This window comes from Pteronotus mesoamericanus, unplaced genomic scaffold (assembly GCF_021234165.1).
Source record: "Pteronotus mesoamericanus isolate MK-2021 breed Mesoamerican mustached bat unplaced genomic scaffold, CSHL_Meso_final scaffold_651, whole genome shotgun sequence".
Lineage (NCBI taxonomy): Eukaryota > Metazoa > Chordata > Mammalia > Chiroptera > Mormoopidae > Pteronotus > Pteronotus mesoamericanus.
This window is the reverse complement of record NW_026555325.1, coordinates 31,960,509-31,973,063: the sequence shown is the minus strand read 5'-3', so window position 1 is coordinate 31,973,063 and position 12,555 is coordinate 31,960,509. Positions and strand designations below refer to the sequence as shown.

At 44.3% G+C, this 12,555-nt stretch overlaps 1 protein-coding gene across 2 annotated transcripts in view; it reads right to left on the bottom strand.

The window, feature by feature from the left end:
- Positions 1–2,701: 2,701 nt before the first annotated feature.
- GORASP2 (golgi reassembly stacking protein 2) overlaps positions 2,702–12,555 on the bottom strand; it is a 33,014-nt gene continuing 23,160 nt past the window's right edge. For both annotated transcript variants that reach the window (XM_054562301.1, XM_054562302.1), the window contains exons 7-10: positions 11,535–11,658; positions 7,335–7,421; positions 6,158–6,268; positions 2,702–4,421 (exon numbers count right to left, since the gene is read on the bottom strand). In XM_054562301.1, coding sequence (XP_054418276.1) covers positions 4,081–4,421; positions 6,158–6,268; positions 7,335–7,421; positions 11,535–11,658 — 663 coding nt within the window. In that variant the 3' untranslated portion in view covers positions 2,702–4,080. The remainder of the gene's footprint in view (positions 4,422–6,157; positions 6,269–7,334; positions 7,422–11,534; positions 11,659–12,555) is intronic.

The window sequence follows — 12,555 nt, the reverse complement described above, 5'->3', positions numbered from 1 at the left end:
GGGAACTGATACACTCCAACAGAGTTGGTTGTTAAGCTAAGTAAGTAATGGGCTTGGGGCCTCAGAACTGGCTTTAGGAAGAGGTTGGCAAAACCCAAGTTCCTGCCACTGACCCAGTCATTGTCCAGGGAACTATTCCTGCCCCCACGCCCAGCTTTATAGCTAAGTGACTGCTTCAAATTCTCTTGCTCTTTAGAGCCCATCTTACCATGATTCATGATCTAAAATAAGGAAGTCCAGGAATGATCTTGTTTTCTGATCCTGGATTCCCTAGGCTCTGGATGCTCCAACTTTTTGAAGCCCCCGTTTCCCACCCAACCCTACCAGGATTATACCCCAGACACTGCAGACTGAGATGCCCGTGGGTCAGGCAGGAGGCAGAAGCCAGTGTGGCAGATTGGAAGGTGCAGGTTCAAGGGGGCACCTGTTTCCTTGTGGAACTGAAGGCCCAGTGTTGCCACTGGGACTTTTTCTCTTTTATTTTTTAATTGATTTATTTTTAGAGAGACGGGAAGAGAGAAAGAGAGGGAGAGAATCATCAATGTGAAAGAGAAACATTAATTGGTTGCCTTTCTCTCATGCCCCGACCAGGGACTGGACCCGCAACCCAGGCATGTGCCCTGACCAGGGATTGAACTGGTGGCCTTTCGGTTCACAGGCCAGCGATCAACCCACTGAGCCACACCAGACAGGGTGTCAGCTGCCCTCTAACAGAGGTAAGCTCTGTCCTGGCCGCCCGCAGCTGGTAGCATGCCTGCCACTGGCCGCACCCTTGCAAGCACATTCTGTTTCCCCCAACTTCCAAGGCGAGGCCAGCCTGGGAGTGGTCCGGAGGTCTATAAAGGAATAAGTTGGTTAGCAATACTAGAAATTGTTCTTCCTAGATGAAATATCAAAAGAACCAGCGATAAAAGGCTCACTCTTCTAATGTGTGCACTTTGCTAAGTGGTGAAGTGTCTTACTGGACAATGACTGTTCTGTTGCCTTATTATCTCCTCACGTAGTGGAGCAGCCTGACTCAATTATCACCTAGGAGGAGGTGCTGAGCCTGCTGCTGACCTTAGCCTGGGAGGGGACGGGTTCAATGAGGGAGAGAAATGTCCCAGTTTAGTGGCTCTCATCCCCTGGGCAGCTTTTCAAAACTCCAAGGGCCCAGCGATCCACATGCTAATTGAGGTGATTCACATTTGCAGCCAGGGTTGAAAGGCTTGCTGGGTGGTCAGATAATTAAAGGGGAGACCTTTACCTTTAGGCCAAGGAAGAGTCATTCTTGAACATTAGTTGGTGTCTCACAAATGAGGAGGGTCTTTTTCACTTCACTTTTTCAGTTTTCAGGAAATGAGCTAAAACCAGGCTGTTCAGAGGTCAAAACAGGAACAAAAATCAAAGGGGAAAGGTAAAGCTGTCATCCCAGGCTGTCTTAGCTACCAAAACGACCCTTGGGGGCAGTGGCCATTTCCCTGGAGTCCTTCATCTGGCCTGGCGCTCTTCCCTCCCCTCCTTTTGGCTCACTCCAGGGCTGGCGGCCCTGGAGGGCCTGCTGCCCCCTCCGGGACACTCAGGGTCAGAGAGGCTTCCTCGCATGCGGAGCCGAGCCTGGGCCCCACGGAAATCCGCTTCCAGTGGCTCCCTTTTTTAAGACAAAGCCCCAACTCCCTGGCCAGGCCCTTAGGGCACATTAGGTCACAGTAGCTCCTCTTCTTCCTCCTCGGCAATGGTCGGCACGCAGCGGGATAAAGACTTCTTTTCTCGGTGTCTTTTTCAGCTAAAAGAGGCCTTGGGACTCCACACTGGCCAGAAGGTCCTAAGCCGGAGTACCACATACACTTTTCTGAATTCTGTCCCCACAGGAAGGGGGACATAACTGTCTCTCCTCCAGGCTGGAATGAGAAGGGCATGGCTAGGGCTCCAGCTGCCACCTGGGTGCACGTGATAGCCCTGGAAATAGAAAGCAGGCCAGGGAACCACAGGCTGAGCGCCGAGGCCTCCGCTGTTGCAGTGGCCAGGCCTCCCAGCAGGACCATCTCCAGAGGCTGAGCCCAGGGGAAAAGACAAGCGTTCTGTTTAAGCCACTATTTTGAGAATTGCTGCAATAGCAGCCTATTCCAAATTCATGACCTCCCCCGTCACTGCCTCATGCCTCTCTTGTGTGACCCTGAGCCAAAGTGGAGTGATGCAGTGATGCAGGGGGTCAAGGGTAACGTTGCCTGTATGTGACCCTCGCCTTGGGGGCTGGCCCTGGAGTGCCCGCGGACTGACCCCCACGCTGTCCCCCTACAAGGCCACAGTGAGTGGTTTCTTGGTAGGGAAACTACTTTTTACATCACATTTCTAGCCCCTGGTACAGAATCTACTTATGTCTATACACACTGAAACCGGTTTTTCTGAAAGAAGCAGAGAACATCTAAAATAAGTGACGATTCAACGAGCCAATCCCAAGTCTGTGCCTGTCTTCCAAGTGAGCGCTAAGAAGCCCCCTCCCCAGAGCCTGGGTCGTGCAAATGCTTTCGGACGTTTCCCCATAGCCGGCCCAGGCCTGCCCTCATTCTCAAATGAGAATGGCGCTCTTGTAAGAGTTAAGAATCACTGCACTGATGATTTAAAAAGATCATTTTGTAAATCTTAAAAATTACTTGCTTTCCAGTAAGGTAATCACATATATACATACATATACACACACACATGCACACATTTAATATGAGCATGCTTTAGAAAGGAATAACGTAATCAATTTTTCCTGTCCTGGAAAGTAAAAAATGTTAACATTTAATGTACCTGTGAATATTTTCTCTACATGTTATAAGCTTTAAAAAAAACCCAGAAAACCGATTAAATGGGAGTCCTATTCTAGAAATACTTATAATGTAAACAGAAGATGCTATGATTAGAGCTAGAGTCGCTGACCATTTAAAATATGAACCCGGATCCAGAAATGGACACATTCTAGAAACTGGCTTGCGCTGAGCCTCCTGGCGGAGGCTCTGGGCTGCAGCTGGTAACTCCGGCTTCCAGCCGAGTGGTCGCAGCCATAGGTGCGGCTCTCTTAGCCTCGCTCATGCTAGTATCAGGCCAATAACCAATGAACTACTTTCGTCTCATTTAAAAAAGAGATATAATACACATTTAATTTCATTCCATAAATCAATTCCACTTATCTTTTAGAAAACTTAGGAGAAAGCAAACATTACCACATGAAAATGACACTGAAGATGCGCGCCACACCGGAGGGTAACAAGTGCCCGTGCGGCCGTCAGGGGTTGCAATTTAAACAAACCACAAGAAGGGAAGTCACATTGCTGTAATTTATTGCTGTGTCTATGCTTTCCCAGTATAGCTGTAATTTTAAGTAGCCACAAAGTGCCACCTTTTGGTTTAAAACTGTGCAACCCCTCCTCTCTTTCTTTTTAAATGCCATTTTATGGTGGATGTACAAAGCGACAGCAGCAGTTACAAAATGTTGTCTGAGTAATTCTGAGAGCTCAAAACAAGGATCTGTGTATAGGCTGAATAAAAAGATGTTCAGTTAATAGTGCACGCTGTGTAACTTTAACAAACATCTTTAGTTGGAATTTTTGTGTAAACCTTAATAGAGATATGACTCACGGAGACAAAAAGTAAAATATCTTCCTTTCACGGTTTAGTGAGCTGGTCTGCATTCTCGCAAACGATTTACAAAATACAAGAAATGTTCCATGTGAGTACTAGGCAGAAAATATTTCATTTTCTTACAGAGAAGCAGCAGAGGGACAGGGACACTAGGAGACACCCTGTCACCACCTTTCTCAAGATGCACACCCCCAAGAATGGCAGTGGAAACCTGGCAGCAAGCCACCCTTGCAATTCTTTTTGGTTGTTTTAAAATAAAAGCACTTTCAGACATTTCCCTCCCCAGCCCATGAACCCACCCTGACTCAGCAGGGTACAATCCCAGCTCCTCTTACTTGTTTTCCCCTTAGAATTATTTACAGGACGCCTACAGATACGGTACAAACTAGTATGAAATTAATGATAGTTTGCGTTCCCAGACTCGCTTCCATGGTTAAATAGGGACGCCACGCCGACTCCGGGGGTGGTTCCAAGTTAAGGGGACTCAGAGGCATTTGCATCCGTTACCGCAGAAGCAGGCTTCTCGCTGGCTGGGGTGGATTCGCTGACTCTGTCCTCCACAGTGACGGGTGCCTTGGAAGTTGGAAGCGTCACATCCAGAGTGAGTGCTGAGGCAGCGTCTGCCCTCGCAGTGGTCGTGACAGGGTCGGAGGGTGGGCTGCTGGTGGGTGGCAGGGAGGACAGCAGCTCCCCTGAAGCTGCTGTGGAAGAGACCTCTGGAACCAAAGGGAATGACGGGAGGAACTCGGACGGCATGGGAAGAGCTGCAATGCCAGGGAAGTTTCGGGAAGACAAGGAAGTCAGTGGCGGCAAACCTAGGGCAAAAATGGCACAGATCACACAGCCACACAGCACTGAGAGGGCAGCAGTCATCACCGCATGACTATTTTTATTTGCATTTCATCAAGGAAATTGAAGCAGAGGCGAGACATACAAATCACAACCTCAGCTCATCCTCAACTGGGGGCCAGGACAGAGTTAAACATAGGGTGAGGCAAAAGCAGGTTTACAGTTGTTCATATGGAAAATAATACAATAAATAATACAAGAATAAACTGCGTTTCACATAGTCACAACTGTAAACCTACTTCTTTGCCCACCCTGTTCTCACTGTAAGGCCAGCTCGCCCAGGAGGGAAGAAGCGATTCTCACAGTGGGGACAGACAGCAGCCCATCCAACAGGCAATGCAGCTACACTGAGTGTTAGACAGGAGAAGCCGGTGCGCCCAGGACAGCTCCAGGCTGCGTCAGAGCTGCCCTTCACGGACAGCAGGCATAAGAGACACGGAGCCAGCCCCCAGGGAAGGCCATGCTGGCTCTGCCACGGGGCCCCTGCACTAGCCTCACCGTTGGTACCCACCCTCTGCTCACGCCCCAAGACTGAGGACAACTACTTGTCCTTGGTGGATTTACTGTGATAATTTCAAAATGCACAATAAAGGAAAAGAAATTTACTTCTTTTTTTGAAAGATTTCACTTATTTACTTACTCATTTTATTTATTTATAAAAAGAGGGAGGGAGGGAGGAAGGAAGTAAGGGAGAGAAACCTCAATGTGTGAGAGAAACATTAATTGGCTGCCTCTAGCACTGGCCCCTGCTGGGGACCGAACGTGCAACCCAGGCACATGCCCTGACTGGGAATTGAACCATGGCCTTTTGCTTTGCAGAACAACGCCCGACCAACTAAACCACACTAGTCAGGACAAGAGTTTTACTTCTTTAAGAGATAAAGGAAGGGCAGCTTTTACAACAGGTTTGGGCAACCACAGGGCTGGTCAAACTCTCCATGCTCTTAAGAGTTGGTCTGCCAATTTGGGGAAACAGCAGAGGAAAAAACCAAGAATATAGGGAACAAAAGAAAAGACAAGACAATAAGCATTAGGGTTTACAGGAATTAAGAGTCAGCCCCGACATGCGGCCATCTCAAAGTCAAAGGTAACCTGGGTGATCATTAACTGGGAGAGCAAATTTGAGGGATACTCTGCTGCTTTGCTGTCATCAATGCATAAAATCTGAGCGTAAGCACTTTGAGTATCTGCTAACTACTTGCAGCTGAACTCTCCCAGTTTTTATTATAAAAACATGTTAATAATGGAGAATACTTATTAAGTAACAAGTATATGTTAAATAACGAGCCCAGCCAGCTAAGCAAGGGTGAGCGTGTCACAGCGTGTTGCTGGGCCTGGGCTACTACACAAGACAGGCACCATGGGGGGCAGTGCCCAAAACACAAGGGGAATCCCAGGACGTGCACTGACCCCCGCACACCTGTTCTTTGTCTCTACAAGTGGCCTTTATGGGGCTTGAGCCGTCACGGTGCAGGGAGAGGAGACGGGGAGGAGAGGCAGCCAGGCAGAGGAGAATCACAAATGTACACTTCTTCCTCTTATTTTTAAAGCTTTTTAAATAAAATAGTTTAATACTGATTTGAAACAGCTGAAGTTTATTAAACTTATCTGCCTTTTCCAGAAAGACTGAAATGAAGGACTGGCTTTCCTGGATACAGCTTTTATTAGACAAAGTCCTAGGGAGGCGAGATGGGCAACATACCTGGGTTCACGAGCTCTGGGAGGCTGACGCTGGGCAGGACGTGCGGTGTGGGGAGGTTGAGGTTGGGGAGGGTGGGCAGGTTAGGCAGTCCTGCTGGCAAAGGCATCAGACCTAAAGAGAAGGTGAGAACAAAAAGTAAACCAGTTGCCCTGGGGAAAACATTCGATGCTTATAGTGTGGAAGAAAGTACTACTTACTTCAAAGTGAGAAAACTAGAAGTCCAATTTGCTATGTAGTAGCTTTATATTATAACAACATTAACAACAAAATCTCACTGAAGCAAAATGTCTTTCTACACCTAAGTGACTAGATGGCTAAGTGAGTAAGGGTTACAACACATAGGAATACTTAACCCCAGAGCAAGAATGATGAATGAGGCCCAAGTGTCTGAAGAAAGGACTGATCTACCCCAGCAAGTATGGTAGTAAATGGAATTGAAATTTTCTTTGTTGGTTGAGTTTACTCTCTGGCTTTTCCACACCACTCCCCCACCCTTTTAAAATTCTGAAATAATTTCAGACTTAAGAGTTATGAAAATCAGTTGATGTCAAGAATTCCCATATATACATTTTCACTCAAATTCTTCAAATGTTAGTATTTCATCACACTTGCTTTATCATTCTTTGTGTGAGTACACACTTGCTTAATTGATTAATAATGGCTTAATATGTCTGTGTTAACATCTTAGCCATACAATTAAAGGCTCTCACAATGCAAATACATTTGATCACTGAAATAATATTTGATTGTTATTTACAGCATAAAGGAACGTGGTCTTCACTGGGGACAGTACGAGAAATAAACCAAAATCTAACATTTGAGCTACTAAAGACCCTAATAAGAAGTGCTCTCTTCTAGTGTATAATGTGTATTCACATGAACAACTACTGGAAAGCCCTAACTAAGGAAGTGCTGAAGGACCCAACTTTTACACACTCCTTACTCCTGCCTCCTGCTGCATGGGGGCGGGGGCGGGGGCTGGAGACAAGGCTGACGGGCCCGTGACTAACAGCTTACTGACTCTTGCTCTCCTTCATCACAAAGTTACAGAGGCAAAATGAGACTAAAAGACATAAAAAGTCATCACATAGGTGATTTTTTTCCATTGTTTTTTAAGATGTAAAATGTTAGCAATGCTATTGGTACGCACTCCTCTCGTCAGTCTCCTGCTGCTTACCGGGTAATGTAGTAGCTGGGTTCATTGACGGCACAGAAGCAAGGGACTGGTTTACTTGTGCTGGCAATAATGGTACTGTTGGTACACCTAAAATAAAAGCATAGTATTTTAAAAATGTGTAACAAATTCAGTTGACAAAGAAGAAACAGGCTCTATTAAGACAGTGTTCAGTCTCCCTTTCTCCCCCAGTGGCCAGGTCTCCGTTCAGTGAGACTCCACTTGGCTGGTCTCTGGCCGCCGCATGGCGCGTCACAGCCGGTTACCCACGCTGCCCACGGCCCCTGGCAGAGGCTGCTGATGGAGCCCAGGCCCAGCGGGTGCGGGGCTCTCAAAGCCGTCCCAGCTAGACTCACTGCATGAGAGGTTTATACTTAACCTAAACAAGGTTAGGTTAGAAAATGGTTTCTAAAAATTTGGAAACAGAACACAAATATTCTACAATTTTAAATAAATAAATAAATAAAATTAAAAAAAGAGAGTAATGGAAAGGGAAATAAAAAGGATTCTAGCCAATCTCTGCTGGTCTCTGGAAATAAGAAACCACGGGGACCTAGGGCTGTTGGGGGGGCGGGAGGGGCGGGCCCTGTGACCCAGCGAATGCCCCCAGAGGAGAGCCACGCACAGGGCCAGAGAGGCAGAAGAGCACGGAGCTCCAGAGGCGGAGGGAATGACCTGGCTTCCTGAGTCTCCACTGCCTTCTCACCGTTGGTTCTGTGACACTTCTTTGAAGTCCAGTACATTCCCACTTTCACTGATGTTAGCTTGAGGAGGTTATGTTCTTCTTATAGAAATAACTGTGACAATAATGCCTAATAGATAATTTCTCCTCATGCTCATCGCCTACTCTTAGGGAGGTTTTGCTGATGTCAACACAAGAGTAATGCTGCACACTGATTCTAGATTTTGTCTTACAGAGATCTACTTCAATACAGTAGTAGCAGGAATAAACTGTGCCCCAAAGTTTGAAGCAACCATCTTCAGGTATTTATTTATTAGTGTATTTACTTTCCTGCAGAAATTGGAGGCATGCAAAAGTAGAAGAGGGTTCCTTGCTTTTACCAGATTCTCAAAGCGGTTGGCTTTGGTGTGCTCATTGACTCAAGTTTTTTGGGGGGCACCTATTATATGTTAGACATTGTTCTAGACCCTAAGGTACTTTATAGCATAAAGAAAATAGGAGTCAGTACCTTCAGGAAAGTCTAATGAACATTCTAATGAAGGGCAGGAGAAGGAAGGGAGACAAATATCAAACAAGTAATATACATAGTACGTAAAATGGTATTAAGTTCTCTGCAGAGAAACTGAGCAAAGAGAGGGCTCAGGAATGGGGTGGGTGGGTGGGTGTGTGTGTGTGCGCGCGCAGGGGGGGTGTACTAAAAAGGCCACATTGATTAATGTCATTTCAAAATGATACATTCATTTTCTAAAATTCTCATAATCTAAAAATTATCAATCCTGCCCTGGCTGGTGTGGCTCAGTGGATTGAGTGCTAGCCTGCAAACCAAAAGGTCACAAGTTTGATTCCCAGTCAGGGCACATGCCTGGGATGTGGGCCAGGTCCCCAGTTGGGAGTGTGCGAGAGGCAACCAATCAGTATATCTCTTATATATTGATGTTTTTCCCCCTTCTTCCCTTTCCCTCTCTCTAAAAATAAAGAAACAAAATCTTAAAAAAAAAAAAAAATCAATCCATAAAGAGGTTATTTTTAAAAACCATGTACTTCTATATTTCTACAGTTACCGTTTGGGCTACTTTGCAGCAATATAATTAAAATCAAAGAGAACAATAAATGCCTGACAAAAAGTAGTTTTTCACATATTACGATGCTAGAACATTTGAGAATTTTTAAATTGAATTACTCAAAATGAAAATGATATCTTTCAGACTCTTTTGAGCAATTACTGCTTTATTTAAATTTGTGTCTTTCTTTTAATATTTAAGAAGCCATTTCTCTGTAGTGTAATAATAAGGCCAAGGATGTCAGTGCATGTGTTTATAAGACAATACAAGTGCAACTATAATGCAATAAGGGGAGATTTAAAAATGTCAAAAAAACAAAACTGGGATTTGGAGAGATGTGTTAGCTGTCCCTTAAAATCAGAAGAGCGCTCCTGAGGCACTGGAACACATACTCTAAAGCAGGTATGAGTTATTCAGACACAGATATAGCTGCTGCCTTGGGAAGTATCCCAACCCACCTTTACTAAGTCTATTCAGGAATAAACTATAGGAGCATTTGATGGGATATCAGAAAAAAAGTCATAATATCGTAAAACATTGCTTGAATGAAACACACTTTAAAGTCCTTTTTAACTGTACCTAAGGCTTGATATTGATTACATTAATATTTAATATGACCTAGGAAATGTTCTGAAACTGAATTGTGGTGATGACTGCACAACTCCATAAATTTACTGGAAGCACTGAATTGGATCCGCAGTGAGTTAATTTTATGGTATGCACATTATACCTCGATAAAACTGGAGCAACATTTAACAAAGAGCAGGGAGTGGGGAGATAGGTCACCATATTGATAATCAATGAAGCTGGATAGTAGGGGTTCATTATACTATTTTATCTACTTTCGAATATGTCTAAAATTTTTAATTACAAAAAATTAAAATGTAAAATTTCATCTAGAAAAATACGTATTTGGAAAATAAAACAAAAATTCCTCTAAAAGCTGGAATTTTAACTTAGGGGACCAACTCCAGAGATCATACTGTTGACCTTAAGTATATGTTGGTGGGCTGCTTTTAAAATTTTTATTTATCTTTATTTACTTATGAGAGAGGGTAAGGGAGGGAGAAAGATAGGGAGGAAAACATCCATTGGTTGCCTCTCGTACACGCCCTAACTAGGCACTGAACATACCACGTAGGCATGTGCTCTGACTGGGAATCGAACCAGTGACTTTTTGCTTTGCGGGACTATGCCCAACCAACTAAGCCACACTGGTCAGGGCTTGGTGGGCTGTTTTAAGTCCATGCCAGAACAAAGTGGCATATAAGCAAATTTTGAATACAAATATTAAAAAAAGTTGAAGAATGAAAGGTATTAATGAAATGAAACTAAACAATGTCAGTATTTAATTCACTTAAAATTTGAGTACATAATATACTCTTGGTATCACGAAGAAAGAAAACCAGAAAAATGAAAGATTTAAAAAAAGGAAAGAGAAAAATAAACTCTACAAACACACCAAGTTAAGAGTTACATCATGTATGAAACAATTCCATGCCTAGGCATATAATCAAGATAAATGGTCACATGTTGATGTAAAAAAAACTTGAACACCAATGTTCATAGCAGCATTATTAATAATAGCCAACAAGTAAGTGCACTTCAACTGATGAACAGATAAACAAAATGTGGAATATCCATCCAATGGAACAATATTTAGCCATAAAAAGGAATGAAGTATTAATATATGTTAGGTTATGACATGAATGAACCTTAAAAACATTATTCAAAGTGAAAGAAGCCAGTCACGGAATACTGCACATATTATATGACACGCCAAATTAGGCAGGTCCATAGAAAGTAGACTAGTAATTGCCTAGGCCTGGGGGGTTCGGTAAAGAATACAGAGTGACTGACAGTGGGTACCGGGTTTCTTCTGGGGTAGTAAAATGTTCTAAACTCTGCAAATATACTAAAAAACCCGCACTGACTTGTATACTTCAAATGAGTGAAATGGATGATAGGTGAATTATATCTTGATAAAGCTGTTAAAAAAAATGGAAACAAACAGGGACTTCTATGCATCAGGTAGACCAGGGGTAAGGAAAGTAGACAGGCGCGTGTTTTCTGAACGAGACTGAGCCCCTAGGAAACGAAGGGTATCCTGCTCGCTTTTGTGCCCCCAGCGTCTACCGCCTAGGAGATAGGCAAACGTTTGTTGAATAAACAGAGCCATTAAACAGAATTTAAAGGTAGAGTCCTGACTCTACACCTTATACAATATTAAGAGAAGCCCAAAGTCTGAATTATGTCAAGAACAGGCTGAAATGCTTGCCCTGTCTGTAAAGTGCATGGCGACTTAGTACGATCTCTCACATGTAGGCCTGTCGATGCAGGGCGTTGCTGACAGTTTTCAAAGTGCACCGGCACTGATGGTTAAACGGTTAGCTTAAGACAGAAAAGAGTATCATGTAAAACAAAGTAGACCTGAAAAACAGAATACATTTTTCTGTATACCTGTACTGAGTACATTACTGACAGCTGGTGGAGTCGAGCTAATAGAAAGCCCAGACAGACCCTGTTCAATCTCTGCAGTTCCTGGTGGTGACAAAGACGGGGGGTTCACTGAGGACAGCTGGACCTTCCAAAAAAAAAAAGAGAAAAAAAAAATCACTCAAGTTTACTTAAAAGAAAATATAAATGCCAGTTCTCACCGGTCCTATATAGTTCTTTATCACACACTGGCTGTCAAAGTTTTCGCCTGGCACTCTGCCTTCAGATACTCCTTCCCGGTTCCGATACACGCCAAGGGCCACACACTGTGAAACTCTCCCCAGCCTGCCACTTCCGGTCTCTCGACACCTGGCATTTACCCTGCTACACACACTCTTCTAGCCACTTCCACACTAGGAGGAGATTCTACTCACTCCTCTTTCCTGCCCATCCAAAAATCACTTTACTCAACCCTTGTAACAGCACCACTTTCCTATTCTCTGAATTCTCAGCCAGTTTTTGTTAACTTTCATTGCTCATGGAAGAAATCAGCTAGAAGTCTTAATTCCATGATAAATTCCTTATAGGTTTCTTAAGATGTCTAACCTCCTAAGTCCATCTTTATCTTTTCTTATCAATGAATAAATGTGGCAGCCAGATTTCTACCTTCCAGCAAGAGAAAATGAGTGAGTCTCTACAGATGGGTGTTGGGGTGGTTTCACCTCTGAGTATTGTCGGCCAGCTCCGGTGCCCTCTGGCACACTGCAACGTGACCTGAATACCGGCCCTTTTCTCTAGCCACCATTTCGCCCTCTGGCCTTCCGACTGCCCACACAGGCTCATCTGGTTCGGGGGAGTAGATGAGGTCACAGGAATCTGAACATATAACTACACTGGCTCTGGCCATGAGCCGAAAGTGGGGAAGAGGAGGGAGAGGTTATATTTCTTCAGAGTCCTCTTCACTTCCTCTAGAATCGGGGATGGTCAAACTGTGGACCATAAAATGACAATGGTAGCAGCCCTTTCTTTACAACTGCAGGATTTT